The sequence below is a fragment of the Cervus elaphus genome, chromosome 29 (genome assembly GCF_910594005.1).
Source record: "Cervus elaphus chromosome 29, mCerEla1.1, whole genome shotgun sequence".
NCBI classification, from domain to species: domain Eukaryota; kingdom Metazoa; phylum Chordata; class Mammalia; order Artiodactyla; family Cervidae; genus Cervus; species Cervus elaphus.
In genome coordinates this window covers 26,976,342-26,994,849 of record NC_057843.1, presented here as the reverse complement: position 1 = coordinate 26,994,849, position 18,508 = coordinate 26,976,342, and the positions used below count along the sequence as shown (strand labels likewise).

At 41.4% G+C, this 18,508-nt stretch overlaps 1 protein-coding gene across 13 annotated transcripts in view; it reads right to left on the bottom strand.

Annotated features, from left to right (window-relative positions):
- The window catches only part of BNC2 (basonuclin 2), a 470,587-nt gene extending 454,066 nt beyond the window's left edge, over nucleotides 1–16,521 (bottom strand). For 2 of the 13 annotated variants that reach the window (XM_043890869.1, XM_043890870.1), the window contains exon 1: nucleotides 15,799–16,521. In XM_043890869.1, the coding sequence (XP_043746804.1) occupies nucleotides 15,799–15,801 (3 nt within the window). In that variant the 5' untranslated portion in view covers nucleotides 15,802–16,521. The other 11 variants (XM_043890872.1, XM_043890873.1, XM_043890884.1 and 8 more) reach the window with 8 other exon arrangements.
- Nucleotides 16,522–18,508: the final 1,987 nt, after the last annotated feature.

Genomic DNA, 18,508 nt, shown 5'->3' with positions numbered 1-18,508 from the left:
TGATTTTGGAGCACTGGGCAAGGATGACATCGAACATATCCTTTTCAGTCATGGCAGGAGTTTGGATCTTCACTGCAGGTGTTGTAAGATGAAAGAAGAGACTGGAAGTCTTTGTGATAGGGAAGTGATTTCTCCGTGAAGAGTCCTCTGGATGTAGTGGGGAGGAGAGAGGCAAGGACAGAAGCACTGCGGCAGTTAGAAGTGACAATAATATTGCAGGTAAAGGGCGGTAGGTGGGGCTATGGACTAGGGTGATGGTGAATGGGCAGGAAGTTAGAAGACAAATCTAATAGGACTTGGCCATTGGATGAAAGGCACAAGAGGAGACCCTGAAAGATGCTGGGGAAGAATACGGTAAACACAAAGGTTGATGAATCACAGAAACACGTCTCATGGCACTCATTTTAACGGGCCCTTTGTTTTTCAATGTATTTTTCAAACTATAGTTTTTATCAGTGTTCAACATTTTCTGTGCAGTTTCTCCATTCTCTCCATTATCACCCTACCTTGGTTCTGACATCTTTTCAAATTTAAAATTGGAGATATATTCAACCTTGAGGGCTTAAATAATAAAAGCCTCACACTACACTAGTGTAGTATGCTCTGAAATGTACAGACTGCAGACTGAAACAGGAACACAAGGATGAAAGTTAGACTAGATCTAAGGAAACTGGAGCAACAGGAGGTTTCCTAGTCCACCAAGGTCTATCCTCAGGAGATATTCAGTGCCTTATCCTCCTACCTTCTCTTCTCCTAACAAATGTTTCTCCCTAGTCAAAATCTAATTCATATTAAAGTGCTCTAAAGAGAATAAAAGACCAAAGTGAAAGAAGTTTCTGGAATCAACCAATGCAAAGTCATTTATCTTTTTGGTCATTTTTGGCATCCACAAAATAGTATAACAAAGAGATGTTGAATATTACACAATGTGAAACACTAAGAATCTTTAAAATCTAATCTTGGTCCTAAATGTATAATAGAAAATAGAATCCCAAAGTAATTGACAAATTTATTCTATCACACGGGCTTCCCTGATAGCTCAGTCAGTAAAGAATCCACCTGCAATGCAGGAGACCCCAGTTCAATTCCTGGGTCGGGAAGATCCTCTGGAGAAGGGACAGGCTACCCACTCCAGTATTCTTGGGTTTCCATTGTGGTAAAGAATCCACCTGCAGTGCGGGAGACCTGGGTTCAATCCCTGGGTTGGGAAGATCCCCTAGAAAAGGGAAAGGCTACCCACTCCAATATTCTGGCCTGGAGAATTCCATGGGGTCGCAAAGAGTTGGACACAACCGAGTGACTTTCACTTTCACTTCTATCACAGAAAATAGATGCAATAGGTTAAATGCACTCCCCCCCCAACACACACACACACACACACTCCTATTAAACTCTAGATTGTAGCATATCCCATCTATATATAAGGCGTGCTTGCAGGCTTAGTCATGTCCAACTCTTTGTGATTGTGGACCACAGCCTGCCAGGCTCCTCTGTGCATGGAATTTTCCAGGCAAGAATATTGAAGCAGGTTGCCATTTTCTCCTCCAGAGGATCTCCCCAACCCAAGGACTGAACCTACATCTCCTGCACTGCAGATTCTTTACCACTGAGCCACAGGGGAGCCCATTCCATCCATATATATAAAGCCAGCCTCAAATTGAGATATTTCTCTACAAGAGAAATAATATCTTCTATTAAACAATAGAAACTTTCTGTAGAAGGTATTTAACTGGTCTTAAGCCTTATTATTTTTTTTCCCTTATGCATTTTTTTTCCTCCGGGAAACTGCAGTCTTATCCTGTGGCTTCCCACCATTCTCACATACCCATATACAAAACACATTACAGGTAATGTTGCAGCATGAGGTACCTCCGAAGAAATTTTAAATCAATGAGACTGCCATCTGCATTATATCCATAAAAACCCAAACAGATGCAAAGTCACCTTAACAAGTAGCTCCCAGGACAGTTAACTAATAGCTGCTTGAGAATATTAACATATCCAGAGAAAAAAGAATTTATCAATCAGAAGGTGAATGGGAAGCAGAAAAAAAGGAAGAGGGGTCAACTTTGTCAATGCTCTTCCAAGCACAGTCCAGGAGTGAGGAGTCTGAAGTGTGCACTGCAGATAGCAGAGACCATTGGAAAGGATTTCTCTAGAGACAGAGGAAGCCCTTACACAGTCCACTTTCATCCTTAATATTCTCTGTTCAAATTCCAAGCTCATCAAGCAATAAGCAACATGTATTATAATCTGATTCCCTACTTAAGTGTGCCTACAAAAGGAGAGGATGAGCTAAGCATGCCACCAGAAGTATGGAAGGATTCCACCTAATACGGTCTGCAGTCATTCACATGTTCACATGGTCTGTGTGCATGCACGTGGGGGTGGGTATGTAATCTCCAACCCTCAGTCAGGGAACAAGCTGAACCAGTCCATGAAGGACTGATCTCTTTCAAGCGTGTACTGACAAAACAGTAGATTTCTAAACATACAAAGACAGATTACTTTGGCATATCTGTATTTCAGAAACACAATTTGACATTATTAATGAAATATGCAAGGACTTCCCTGGTGGTCCAGTGACTAAGACTCCACCCTCCCAATGCAGTGGGCACCAGTTCGATCCCTGGTCAGGGAACTAGATCCCACATGCCACAACTAAGACCCAGTACAGCCAAATAAGATATACATATTTAAAAAAGAAATATTCAATGATACACTCAATACTTATCCATCTATCCATACATATACCTAAAACTACAAAAACACTGTATTAGGTGTTACTGCAATATGAAAATGCACGGTAAGTGTGAAACCCTTCCCCCTACACTATTTTCTCCCTCTCCCATAAGGAAGTTGTAGACTATCAGTTTGTCACTATACACACGTACACACAATTTCATTAGATCTAATTATCACTGTCCTCTGTACACAGAAGTGTCCTGTCAGTGACTAGTTGCCATTTATGGACATAAGTGATGCTGCAAAGACCAATGAACAGACTTAAATACTTGATGTGAAAATATTTTTTTGCAAACGACACTTAATAGGGTAAAAAATATGGTTTAACACATGGCAGAATTCTTGAGTTTAAAAAATATCTACTTTTTCATCTCATTCAGAGTTAACGTACTCTGAAGCGAAATTAATGTTTTAGTCTATTGGAAACCAGTTTGAACAAATACAATGCTTTGTTTACAATCACCATTTTGAGTGAAAGGAAACACTGAACTATCACACTGAACTTTCAGAAGCATACCTGTTAGCATAACACATGTTAACAGAATAAACATCCCTAATCCATTAGTGTAAAATGTGTATTACAGGAAGATTAAACACCACAGGACAGAGGAGTGAGTAAACTTACTTTGTAAGGCTGTATTTTTCCATTTAATTTCATACTTTATGTCCCTAAACCATGAAAGACACAAATAAAAGTACACATGATGCTGTCATTCCATGTATATATAAAACAAGATCCATATGAGCACATGTCAAACTATGTGAAATGGAAAAGCAGCATTAATTTATTGCTCAACATTAATAAAAATGTGCCATTTGGTATAATGAAATTTGTTAAAACCAAAAATCAAGTGCATGGTAAATATAAGATTTTCTACCATACTAATTTTTATAAATGATTATAAATCCTCTTTAGAATTTTCACCAAAAGTAATTATATATTATAAGATACTATTTAAAATTGGTTAATTAATTTTTATGTAACCTAGGTAAGCATTACAGAAGGAAAAATACATACTCTCCACATATATATTTGATCAGTTAGCCATCTAATTAATAGTTGATACTGAATGAATAATGAAACTTTTGTCCAAACTAACTGGCAAAAGGCCAGTAAGAGACAATGCAGTTAAGCGAGAATGGCTCATCAGCATACTATAAAAGCAATTACTTTAGATGGAGATAAATATAAGTCTTTTATTAGCATGAATAAAGAAAAAATTACATCTTTAAGGGAAGAAATTGTTTCAGGTCATCCAAATTACCTTACCTTTCATTTGGTCTCAAGCGTCTCTAATTCAACAATCAGGTATTTTAATTACAAAATTTGTCAGGTAAACTTGAAAACAAGCTCGTGCCTCCAAACGTGCCATGCCAGATTTGAACATAGTATTTATTTAAAGTGGTTTCCCAGGTGGCTCAGTGGGTAAAGAATCCGCCTGCAATGCAGGAGATGCAGGAGTCGCAGGTTTGATTCCTGGGTCGGTAAGATCCCCTGGAGGAGGGCATGGCAACCCTGTATTCCTGCCTGGAGAATTCCATGGACGAGGAGCCTGGCAGGCTATATAGGGTCACAAAGAGTCAAACACAACTGACGCGACTGAGCACGCACACATGCACTTATTTAAAACTTAAGTGGACCAATTAGTTTGGGTTTGAGATCATACAGTAATTTTTCAGTTTTAATCACTGGTGGGTGGTATTTTTAGTTACAAAGGAATGTCCAGGAAGACAAATTTTCTCAATAATTTTTTTTTCTTTTTGAGGTATTTATTAAACGAAAAACAATTATTTCTAGGTACTTAATACCACCTTCCAGGGCATGACGTGTATCTCTTATAGAGAACACCTAGAATGCTTTTAAACTCAATGATAATTAAGAAACATCAAAGTATGACCAGGGTGTTTCTCAGGGAGCTAACAGCCATAACCTTTTGGCTACCAGGTGACATATTTCTTGTCCCCTGGAGTACCACCAAGAGTTTCTTACCCAAATAATAGATGTACTTTCCTAATGTAGCCTTTACTCTTCGAAGGATCAGATAATTCTGAGTTTTAAAGGTAAACTATTAAGGTATTATTAATTAAAGTGCGATTTTGTTCAAATTTCACAAAATTTTATGCCAGTGTCCATTATTTGTTTTCATATGTTATTCAAGGTTCCACACTGTATTTAGTTGCATTGAGCAGCTTCAGCTGCATGCAACAAATTCTGGTAAATTCTCTTTTCATTTTTATTCTGTTACAACCATTTTCTAATTTTCCTTGTTATGGCTTATTAGATACACCAATCATTTAAAAGTGGACATTAAATTTCCAAATACAAAGGGTTTATAAAGTAAAAAGAAAAAGCATACTGCTAAGGGCAACAATAGAAAGAAAAGACAAATAGGGCTATTTCAAACTTAAAAACCTCTGTAGAGCAAGGGAAGTAATCAACAGAAAAAGCAATCTACTGAATGGGAGAAAATATTTGTAGACCACATTTCTGATAAGGGGTTAATATCAAGAATATATGAAGCACTCCTCAACTCAACAACCTAAAGTCAAATAATCCAATTAAAAATGTGCAGAAGGGGACTTCCCTGGCAGTCCAGTGGTTAAGACTCCATGCTTTCACCACAGGTAGCGTGGGTCTGATCCCTGGTCAGAGAACTAAGATCCCACATGCCACACAGAGACGCCAAAAAAAAAAACAAGAAAGAAAGAAAGAAAGGATACTCAACATCATTAATCATCAGGGAAATTCAAGTCAAAACAATGAGATATAACCTCTTATCTGTTTGGCCACTACTTAAAAAAAAAAAAAAACCACACACACAAAGTAACAAGCATTGACAAGGATGTGGAAAAACTGAAACCTGTGCGCACTGTTGTGGGAATGTAAAATGGGTCATTAGCCAAAGAAAACAGAATGGAGGTTCCTTAAAAAATTAAAAAGATAACTACTATATGATCCAGTAACCCATTTCTGGATATATATCCAAATGAACTGAAAGCAGAATCTTTCAGAGGTATTTGCACATCCATGTTCACTGCAGCATCATCACAATAGCCATGTGAAACTCAATCTAAATGTCCATCTAAGGATCAATGGGTACAGAAAATATGGTACATACATACAATGAATTATTCAGCCTTAAAAAAAAAAAAAAAAAAGGAAATCCTGTCATGTGCTACAACATGCATTAACCTCAAGGACATCATGCTAAGTGAAATAAGCCAGTCACAGGACAGATGTGACTATCCTACTTAAATACTTCATATAAATGCATTGTTTCATTTATATGAAGTACTTAAAGTAGTCAAATTCTTCAAAAGTGGAATAGTGGTTGGCCAGGGGCTATGAGGACAGGAAATGGGGAACTGGTGTTCACTGGGCATAGGCAAGGTGAAAGAGTTCTAATAATCTGTTGCACAAAAAGATGCAGCTAACAGTACTATACCATATACTTAAAATAATTAAATTATTAAATTTTGTGTGTTGGACTTGCCCAGTAGTCCAGTGGTTAAGAATCTCCCTGCCAGTGCAGGGGACATGAATTCAATCCCTGGTCCAGGAAGATTCCACATGCTCCGGGGCACCTAACTGTGTGCCACAACTATTGAGCCCGCACACCCTAGAACCCATGCTCCACAAGGAGAAGCCACCACAAGGGGATGTCCGCATGCCACAACTAGAGAAAGCCTGTTCATAGCAACAAAGACCCAGTGCACCCAAAAATAAATAAAATTTAAAAACAAATAAATTGTGTCATTTTTACCATAATAAAAATGATTTGTTAAATAACTGTAAAGGAACCAAGAATAGCTAAAATAATCTTGAAAAAGAGGAACAAAGTTGGAAGATACATACCTCTCAGCTGCAAACAATGCAAAACTATAGTAATTAAGACAGTGGAGAACTTGTACAGGGGTAGACATACAGACCAATGGAACCAGAATTAAATCCCCCTACACCTATGGTCAAATGCTTTTCCCAAAAAGGTATCATGAAATTCAAAGGGGAAAGGAGTTGTCAAACAACAGTGCTGGCAACAACTAAGATAACGACATTCAAAAGAATGAAGCTGGACCCCTACTCATATTATACACAAAAGTTAGCCTAAGTGAATCAAAGACTTACATGTAAGTGCTCAAACTATAAGACCTTTAGAAGAAAATACTAGGTGCTAAGTCACTTCAGTCATGTCCAACTCTGTGTGACCCTGTGGACTGTAGCCCACCAGGCTCCTCTGTCCATGGAATTCTCCAGGCAAGAATATGGGAGTAGGTTGCCATGCCCTCCTCCAGGAGATCTTCCCAACCCAGGGATCGAAGCCATGTCTCTTATGTCTCCTGCATTAGCAGGCAGGTTCTTTACCACTAGTGCCACAAGGGAAGCCCCTTAGAAGAAAACACAGGAGTAAATCTTCATGACCTTGAGTTAGAAGATGGTTCCTTAGCACACCAAAAGTACAAATAGCAAAAGAAAAAATAAATTGGATTTTATCAAAATGTAAAGATTCTGTGCTTCAAAGGACACTGTAAAAAAAAAAGTAAAACCACCCACAGAATGGGAAAAAATACTTACAAATCTTGTATCTAATAAAAGACTTGTGTCCAGAATAAAAAAGGGATTTCCTGGCTGGCTCAGCAGTAAAGAATCCAACCTGCCAATGCAGGAGACACAGGTTCAATTCCTGGATTGGAAAGATCACCTCAAGAAGGAAATGGCAGCCAATATCCCATGGACAGAGGAGCCTGACAGGCTACAGTCCATGAGGTTCCAAAGAGTCAGACACAACTTAGCAACTAAACACCACCACCACCAGAATATATAAAGAGTTCTTACAACTCAACAACAAAAAGACAACCTAAATGAAAAATGAGTAGAGGATTTAAGACATTTCTGCTATACAGAGAAGATATACAAAAGGCCAATAAGCATATAAAATGATGCCCAACATCATTAACTCTCCAGGAGATTCAAATCAAAATCACTTGACACCCACTAGGATTGTTAAAATTAAAAAACCAACAGTAACAGGTTGGAGAGGACGAGGAGAGATTAGAGAACTTGTACATGGTTAGTGGAAACATAAATATGCAGCTGCTTTGGAAAACAATCTGGAAATTTCTGAAAAGGTGAAAAGACAGCTGCCACATGACTCAGCAACTCCACTCCTAGGTGTATCCCTAATGAAAAGTGAAAATGGAACATATGTACACAAATGTTCACAGCAGTATTACTTGTAATAATAAAGAAGTCGACACTACCCAAATGTCAGTCATTGGAGGAATGATCAAATAAAACATGCTATAGCCATACCAAGGAATGTTATTAACTGGAAATTTTAAGCATATGAATTGTATCTCAATATATACAATTGGTTAAAATTATATGTATTAAAAATGGTTAATGGTTCTGATTAGATAATCCTATCACATAAAACATAACATGTTCCAACTGGAAAGAAACATAGAAATTACAAAAATCACTTATTTTACCAGGATGAAATGGAGACTCTCAGTCCTAGGTAGACCAGACTGGGACCTGCCTCTAAGCCCAGGCTCAAGGCCATTCTCACTTTGGAGTGGATAGTGGTACAATCGCTCTCCAAGGTGTGATCAGCCAACTGAGATACTGATTGTATGAAGGATAGGTGCGGGATTCGTGTAGAGACCAGCTCCTGCCGTGCATTCCTTTTAACTACAATATGGCTTCTGGGGGGGAAGGTAAAATAGCCTAGAAAGCCCCTCCTTCCTCTTCTACTTCTCCTACCACAAACCACAATGAATGGGAACAGAAACACTAAAAGAGAGAAAATTAACATATCCCTGCCTTGATCAGGGGAAGGCCAGAAGGTCACCCGAGAGGATCCAGGTACATTCATCGTTCTATCTACATAGAACTTCCCACCCAATGGTCCAGAGACTGGGACATGGCCCTAGGCTGGCTGGGCACTTAGCTGTCAATTACTGAATGAATGTGTATTTCCCTGGGGAGGATCATCCTACCTGAAAAAATGAATGTGGAAATAGCTCATCTCTCCTCCCTGAAACAAAGATATCTTAGCCCACAAGATACCATGAAAAGAATTCTCAAGAACTTACCAGAGAAAGTTTCAAGTATAACTATGAAAATTTTAGGCTTGGCTAAAAACAGTAAGGTCATGTAAAACTCAAAAATCATTTTACAAGGATTCTGTAATATCATATATTTTTGCAAAGCTATGGGGGAACACCAAACCAGTTTAGTAAACTGACAAAAATTATTTATATTAGAAAGACAAAAAATATTCTAGTCGCCCCAGAAACAAATATTTTCCTAATTTAAAAAAAGTGAACTTGTGTATAGAGAGAGATACAGGTATTATAATTTACCATTTTCTATTCAAATGTCTTGAGAATTCTTTAAAAGTAATTCAGTGAATCTTTTAAGATATTGAGTAGCATTTTCCAATCCAAAATTTGCACATATTGGTCTTTATTATAATTTGCAAATAATTCAATGATCTTTTTTTTCTTCCTTTACACTAAAGCAACGTGGCAAATGCATTTTTAAAGCATCAAGTAATAACACAAAAGATGCGAGAGGGAAATCAACAGGGGGAAACAGTAACATAGGATTTGAAAACACAAATATGACATCCAGGAAATATCTCTTAAATTCTCCTTTAGATACGTAAGAAGTAAGACAAACTGCAAATAGATTCATTCACAGGCAGGATTTCGCCAGTATAAAAACTAGTTATGATACACTGAATAGTCACCAGAAACATCACTTGTGTCCTCTGAAAGATTAAGAAATGAAAATAAGACTAGTCCTTACGGTCAAATGTATCGGTTCTCCCCTCAAAGGAAGTTTAGCTGAAAACAATGTGACTGACTTAAGCTCCGCACAGGCAAATCTTGGCAGCCCTCAACTCGGGTCTATCTCCTTGGCCTGTTAAGCAGAATTCCATCACAAACTGTTGGTCTCTGCAATAACTCCCACAAAGCTCATTACCGCCAGCGGCAGCCTATCCCCCGTGTTGTGCATTTATCCCCGGGACGCATATCACCATGTGGCACATGTCCTTGACGTGCACAGAAGGGCTGCACCCCAGGACGGCAGCACGCATGACAATAGTGTCTCCTCTCACTTCTCTATGGTTGCTGGGATGTAACCGAGAAATCTAATAACTGTGACAGTGGGGCCTTTCGGTTTTTCCTTGCCTTTCCAGACAGTGAAGCTGCACAGACACTAATGAAAGGTTAAATGAATAGGAATGGTTGACAAGAGGTACAATAAAGAAGGAGCTTGGTAATCCACAGACATTGAGCAGAGATCCTTGGCTCAAGCAGAGACAGGACAGCACATCGTCGAGTCACAATATTTAAAACAGCTTGCTATACACAGAGGCTTTTGTGTCTGGGTACACGTCTGGCTTTGGACTGAGGAAAAAAAAAAAAAGATACTGAAAAGGAATTTCAGCATGGGGCACTTTGGCAAATGTAAGGTCATAATAAGAGAAAAATGTTTTGTGTGGGCTGTTACATCTTTGTACTGAACACAAAAAAGCAAGAGACTATGAACTCGTGAACCACAAGTTCCAAAACAATACTGTACATTTTGACAACTATTAAATACTGTATCTGGAGGGCTGGCTTGATGTGATTCCCACTGCTAAGATATACATGCAGTGACTCATTTAGCAGCTCCACATTCTGCCTTCCTTGCAGAAGAATTCCTGATACTCATTTTAGAGTTCCATAGTCAAGTTTTAGTCTTCAGTGGTTTGCTACAAATGATACCAACCAAAACACTCAAGCCATCTTCCACTCTCTGCAAAACTTCCCAGCAGTTTCTTGTAAAGAAACTGAATTTATCACCCTAGTAATGTGTGAAGTACAAGGTAAACTTTGTTGTAATTTCAAATGACTGCAACAGTGAAATGTCCCCAACTAGAATTCTTAATAATGGAATTAACTTTTTTTCAGTGCCCTACTCACTACACCTTAAGGGAAGGTTATGTTCCATGGGAAATTGATTATAAATAATCATTACAAAGCTATTCAAATTACTGGGGGGAAAAATGCTCCAAAACGTCAAGGTAAAAGTAAAGCAAAAGAAAAAGAAATTGACATTGTTAGACACAGATTTATTTTTAAAGGGAAAAAAATGCATGATTCTGCTATGGCCATACGTTAGAACATGATATATCTGTAAAAGTGTTCCTATGCATATGCCAAAGTTAGAATATAGGTTCTCAATAAATTATAAAAGCGTACTGAGAACATGTTTTAAAACAAGAGAGCCTCTTTGAACAGCCAAATTAAATTATAGCTGAACTCTTGCATGTACTGAGGGTTCTAATAAGCAACAAATAAAGGCTTTTATTGGCCAGCAACATAATGAGAGCTACTGTGCTGGAGATTAAAAAAAGACCAATCTGGGTAGTTTATCTCACCGGATTATACTATTTACTTAAATGGTAAATAAGTTTGTGCAAAGCAATGCTACTAAAAGCTAGCATGTAAATATTAAACTGCAATTATGATCAATGACCATTTAAGGTATATGTATCCCAAATTTTAGTGATAAATGTGAAATTAGATAATATTGAATTTAATACCACTTAAATTCTATTTCTTTAAATTTAACTAATTTATTGATCTCTGATACATCAGCTTTATAAATGGTTTACTATTTATGCTTATATTGTGAAGTATTTATCTGAAAGGAGTCTTCTCTCCAGAGCAGGGCAGTTCTGCATCAAACTACTTCAAAAAGACAGGAGGGTGTCCAGAGTGAACAGAAAGAAGGTATCCCCTCCTCAGTGATTTGATAGGAAATTCCAGTAAATACAACTTTGAAGGTTGGCCTCTTTAACTGACCTCCATCAGTTGACAAAGCTACAAGCAGTCCTTAGCAAATCAAAACAGATTTAAAATGTTTGTGAATGTACTTTGCTTGATCTTCAGACCATCTGAAAGAGAGAACCCTGAAAATCCTATTTTGACTGTTCTTGTAGAAACTTCTGCTGCTTCTATCACAGCTTAAAAAAAAAAAGAGAAACTACAACAGCATCTCCAAGCCTAAATACTAAGCCAGTACTCATTATCTACTCTTTTCCTGCAACATTCTGATTGCTAGAGTGATTTTTTTTTAAACCTTAAGTATACCTAATAAAATCATGAGGCTCCCTCTAGCTCTTCAGTGAGGAGTTTACTAACCAATGATCCAATGATCCTATGTAATTCCCATCCAACAGGAAAGATCTGAGGAGGCTGCCTCCCTTTCACAAGAAACGTTTTTCAACTGTTTCTTGTAAGGATGTGGATGGTAAATGAGACCAGCTGCAGAGGAATTCAGAAAGTACTGCTCCTCAAATTCGCAACGAGTTAAGAATCTATTAGCCGTTTCCAACCTAAGCTTCATATACAAAATTCTATAAGTGAAACTTTAAAGGACGTATACATTCCCAACTTAGATTTACTCACTTGCTAAAATTAAGTTTAATCAAAAAGTAAGGACATGCAAGAATAGCCATCTACAGAAATTCGAACTTGTAATCTGGTCTCAGTTCTAAAAACCTACACTTAAATTCAGGATCTTGAAAATTTTTTTAAATATTTTATTAATAGTGTATTTGTGGTATTTCTATAAAAGAGGCTGGTGGTAATTTGTAGAAAACATGTCCATGTACCATAATATTTATACACAACACTGTTAATAATTTTTATTGTTTAATCTTTTATGCCATTCAGCCCTGGATAACTTGGAACTGTCGTGATACAGAAGAATATAAATAATACAGCCCAAGTATGACATTGATATTTAGTCTACCTTAAAATAGCCATAAAAGACACAAAGTCAACTAGCAAATCATTTCAAACAAGTGAATATGAAAAAATGCTAAATCCTACTCATTAGGATTATCTTTCAAATACTCGAGGAACATTTAAAATGGTGTGGAACCTTAACTCTAAAATTAAAAATAAAGGAAAATGCTACCTTCAAGTCATCACCTATTTGGGGCTCCCTTAATATAAGAAATATTCCCAGAAACAACAACAAAAAGAAAAGCTCCTTCCACCCCCCACCTCTTTTTGAGCCAGTGTCCAATTTCTTCTTTTCTGAACAGCTGTATTATCCAACTTAAGTTGCTCTGCTAATTTCAGTCCCACAAGGACTAACTTGGAAGGCAAAAAAATACAAGAAAAGATCAATTTGCTGGGAAAGATCAAATGAGAAAACTGTGGGGACAGCACCAGGTCAGCGTGTGGAGAACTAAGCAGACCTGTTCTTCATTAACTGTGGCTCTCTGGGGACGTCACACACTACCTGTCCGTGGGCTTTATTGAACCGCCTAACCCGCCTCTCTGTTCCATTCTTCTGGGCCCAAGTGAATCATATCCTGCTGCTGACAAGTTAGCAGGGGACTGCGGCTGCAACATGAAAGTACTTTTCTTTCTTGTCTAAATCAGGCAGATTTTTGAAAAGACGACACAGCATTGACTCGTGACATGGCAAGATGAAACGAGAGGTCTGGGCTGGTCTTGGAGTTGTGCAGATAAAAGTAATCAAATGACACTCCTGGAATGCAAATTGGCATTCTTGACTGCAGCAATTGCACAACCATGAAACATCCCTGACAGCAAGCAAGATTAGGACAAAATGTTATGTAAAGCACTGAACTCAAAAACTCTCACATGAAAATTCAAACTGTAACACTTACATTTTAATATAGCAATAGTCACCTCTGCTTTTGTCTGCGGCTTTCTGTAATCACATATCCCTGCCTGACAGGTATCTTACATTTCAGGGGGAAGAAAAAAATCAGGTATTGGAAAGGTACGAATGCCATTAATATTTTTCTTTCTATTTATTTTTTAAAATCACTCAGGGGTTGGTTCTTTTTCAAAGCCTTACATGCAAACAACAGCGAACTTAATATTCTCGAGGATGGAAAAGACGGTTTGAGACTTTTCTCACAGGATACTCAAATAGAGTTCACGTCCAGGCTCAGTATTGCTTCCCTCAGGTGAAGCTACTCCTGTACTTTGGTAAAGTGATTAGCAATCTGGATTTTAAATACTCTGCTCTCCGGGAACAGAAAGCTTCAAGAGCTTCATTAAGGCTGAACAGTTTAAATAAAGCAGCTACAAATGTAACATAAAACACAGATACCCCATGAAAGTTCACAAGGGATTTTCTTGGGGGGTGGGGGTGATTCCAAAAGGTGAAGCAAGTTCTATTAACTTGCACAGGGTCTCATGACTGGAGTAAGTCCTCAGATCATACACACTACACAAAAATAAATTCCACCACTTAAATAATGTATGTGTGTGCACAGTAACATCTGAAACTGCAGAATACAAAGCAGCGGGTGACAAATGTGCTTAACCACTGTTCAAAGTGACTAGTATTTGGGAATAGATGTGTGGACAAATAGTATGTAGGCTGGGGGTAAGGGAAAAGAAAATAATACCTACAACTGGCTTTTACAGTGTTCTTGGATAAAATGCCGCTATAAGAAAAACCCTCGAGTGCTAAATAGATATACTTAATATTTTGTTTTGACGCCTCCACTTAAATACAGGTTCCAACCATTGCAACTGTCCACTAAGTACATAAAAAAACAATAAAACAGGCCACTTTCTGCCACTTTAATCCTGGGTACACAGGATTATTTTATGATGTCTTTTGTACATCAGTTTTACAACAGCTTGACTCTAGGGTAAATGGGAACCACCGTAAATCGCACGCTGCTTTCAAAACCACTTTAATTTCTGTCAGCGTTACTGTAACCACAGACTTGGGCTCACGCTACTTTTTTTTCCTTTTCTTTTTCTTTTTCTTTTTTTTGGTGCCTGCATTTGACAGTCGCATCTCCTACACTCCAGTTGTGACTTTGATCAGTGAAACAAGAGATGTCACATTAGGGGGAAGGGAAGAGAAAAAAATGCCAACCCGCTATCTCCCTTTCTCTTACATAGTCCATCTACATGCGGAACACGCTATATCAGATTCCCAAGAGGGGGCAACAACAGCAGCAAAGGGTGGGGGCAAACTAAAAGGAAGGGAGTGGTCCAGCCCCATCTCTAACAAATCACTTCCCCGAAAGCGGACAGAGCGCTCAGCACCCGGCGAGTTAATTGCCCGCTGCCTCGCTGCAGAGAAGCCGCTTCGGGCGGAGGGGCTGTGCTGAAATCTCGCTTCGCAAGCCTCCCCATTTCCACCACTTGGACTTGGAACTTTTTTTTTTTTTTAAATCGCAGCCTCACTTTACAGAGAACTTCACCTAGAGCTAGGTGTTTGGTTTTTTTTTTTCCTTTTTTTCTCCTGCCCCCTCTCCGGGCCCCAAATGCCACCCTGCAATCAATGTGTAAGTAACAAGAATCGGCTAGTGTCGAATTGCACTTCCAAATCGCTCTCTCTCTCTCTCTAAGGTTGATTTTGCTGCCCAGCGTTTTGCACATTCTTCAGAAAACCTCCAGGAGCACTTCCTACATTTTCTTCATTTACAAAGGGAGGGTTCCCGAATGGGAGGGCGAGGAGAGGGGAAAAGCAGAGGTGCCAGGGACGGGGTGGCGGTGTCCTCCCCGCGCGGCGCACCAGCGCGCCCAGGCGCCCACGCCCAGCCGCCGGTCCCGCACCCGCGGGCAAGTTTTGAAAGTTACCGTGGGTCCAAACGGCGTGCCTCTCCTCCCGGAGCTCCTTCCAGCGCTCCATCAGCCCCCGCCTTCCTCCCGGCCCGTCCCAACTCCCTGGAGCCGTCCGCTCGCCTGCCGCTCACCTTGCCCGCGGGCCGCGAGAGGGGCGACCTTCTCGAACCCCCCGAGCCCGCGCACACACCCGCCCTCCCACCTGGAGCTCTCTTCCAACACTCGGGCCAAGTTGAGGGGTGATTTCGGGAGCAGAGTGGACTGGGGGCTCCCCTTTCCTGCCCGCCCTCCCTTCTACCTCCCGCCGCAGGACTGGTGGAAAACAGGGCCCCCGAGCGGCCCCCGAGGCGCGCGGGCGCGGGGCTCCTTTCTTCCGAAGTCTAGAATAAAAAGGAAAGGAGGGTGGAAACTTCTTACCATCTCCGCATGCTGGTTGTCAAGTGCAGCCCCCGCCTCTTGGTCTCCTCTTAGCGGCCGCGCCTGGACCAGCCCCTCGGCCGCCTCACGCTCCTTCTGTCTCGGCCTTTCTTTCCCTCCCCCTCCCGATTTCCTCCGGGCCGCCGCTCTCGCCGCCTCCGCCTCTCCCCGCCCGCCCGCCCGCCAGCGCGCGCCCTCGCCGCGGCCCCTCTGCGCTCAGGTGACTGATTTACACCCGCGCCCAGGGTCGCCGTTGCTCCCCAGGTCGGAGCCTGCTGAGTTCCCCTGGCCCTTCGGGACAGAAAAAAAAAAAAAAAAGGAACGGACTGTGCCGGGATGGGGGGTGCTGGGGGCAGGGGTGGGGGGGTAACCGGCGAGGTGACCTCTGACGGACCTGCAAGCCCCACAAGTTTCTCCTCTCTCTCCCAAATTGTCGTTGACTACAATGTTGCTTGCCTTTTGCAGAATAAAAGTAGGTTAGTTTAGTTGTTTGTCCGCCGATTTCTACCGAGTTGGTGCAGGAGGATGTATATTTCTCCCCCCGCGCCCTGTTACTTTTTTTTCCCCCCTGCTCTTTCTGGGGATGGAAAACAACTTTGGCGCCCCCCGGGGGGTGGCGGGCGTGGAGGTGGAGGTGGCTGCTAGCGCCCAGCTGTCAAAAAGGAGTGGGAGAGAGCCGAGGGGAGGCTGCGAAACGCCGAGGAAAGGGCGCGAACTTTATTCCGACTGCAGCAAACCGCGCCGTCGCTTTCCTTTTCGGGCACTCGGCCGTCAGGGTCCCCTTTGACCAGTTCCTCCTCCCGAGCCGCCGCCGCCCTCTCCTCGTCTCCCCTTCCCCTCCCCTCCTCCTCCGTGCCCGCCGAGCTGCCCCGCTCTGGGATCGGCCCCCGGTCCCCGCACGCCCCCCGGGGAGAAGGCGAGGGAAGCGGAGGAAACCCTAGGGGGCCAGCAACTTGGAACCAGAACGTGCCGGGTGAAAAGGGCAAAAGTTTCGCGCGGCTGGTGGAAAAAAGTTTTTTGGGGGCGGCGTGTTTTGTACCGGCCCAGACACCGGCTCGCGGCGAGGGTTTCCTTCCCTTTCGCATGGTCTGGGCCTCGGGCCTCTGGCTGGAGACGCCCGGGGAGAGGAACGAGGCTGCCGCCTCCGCGGATCCCCGCGGGGGGAAGACCGGTCACACATCTCTGGGTGACACTCAGCCGGCCCGAGTCACCCTGCCCTGGAGATGCAAAAACGCTGGCTACAGGCTCAGCGCGCACACGCCTGCCGCTGAAGGACATTTCTTAAGTGCAGGCAAAACACACTCCCCGGCCGCTAGAATTGGGGGGGGGGGGGGGGGCGTTTAATCACCGTCATCTTCCTAACGTACATTTTGTGCCAAAAACATCTCCGCGTTGTGCAGATTTATCATAGCCTGAGCAAACTTTCTGCTTATCTGACGGGAGGAAGGCAGGCGCAGGTTTGGAGCATCCACTCCCTGAGCACTTGGCAATCAGAATCGGCGACGGCGAACGCTTGCTTGGCAGAACAACAGGTCTGGTTACCGGTTACTACTAAAAAGAGAAAATTATTCCTCCTTTCTTTTTCTCTTCCCCGAAGTAGAGGGAGAGACTGCCCCCATTGCCTTCAGAGGTCAGAATCAAATTCCTTTGGAAATACGCAGCCTTGGAATTACGAAGAAGTTTTATTTTCTTTGATGCACAGCCTGCTCTTAAGTTTAATATATTTTCGCAATAATTAAAATTTTTAGGAGCCGTGGCTGACGAGAGACCAGGTAGCCCAAGTAGCCACAGCAGTTCTGAAAATGTGATTAGGCTTATTATTCACGTGGATCCAACTTTTTAACAGTGGGGCCACCGCACCTGCAGTTCTGTGTTCTGATTGGGTCCAAATTCCTCATGGTTTCTAGGCCCTTTCAGAACAGGTTTGAAGTCATTTCTGCTTCTGTGAATTCTCTTGTCGTGGAAAGGTTTGTCTGGTGGACACTCCTACAATATTATACATTAAATTCCTTGGAGTTTTAGGCACATGGTTCATCTGGAGGTTTCTAGTGGGAATCAGAAGATTACTTCGCTCACTATAGTAAAAATCAAAGTATAGACTAGATATCTAATGACTACCTATATATATTTATATATCCATATCTAAAAAGGCTCATTTTTAAATGATTTGGTTAAGGTGTGGAGCGTGTTCTCTTACTCTGTAAACATAACTGTAACATCATCCTATAGTTTGTAGAAACTGATTACACAAGGGATAATGATGACCAAATGTGCATTCTGAGCCACTCAGGATCATCGCAAGAATTCTCTAGAAATGAGCCAAGTTCAAATGTGTTTTCCGGTATCATGGAGAGATGAGAAAAACTAGTTGCTAATTTCGGAGTCATTACCCATACAAATCCATTCACACACTTACCGCTTTGGACAAGTGACAGACCATCAATTGCCAAACAATTGTATTCACACAGTACTTTTTTGGCTGCGTACCTACACTGGCCAATAGGCAGAAGTTACTCCTCATTGAGCAACCTGTAATTTACATTCCCGGTTGGTTCCAGATTTGTCTGTTTTTGATGTTAGCAAACAAACAGTTTATGTGAGGCAACATATGTGTATTTGGGCTCTGGTGCCTTTCTGGAGAGTCATTATAAAGATGGGGAATATGTTGGGCTGAGGAGGAACCCTTGGAGAAGGTGGAGGAATTTACAGA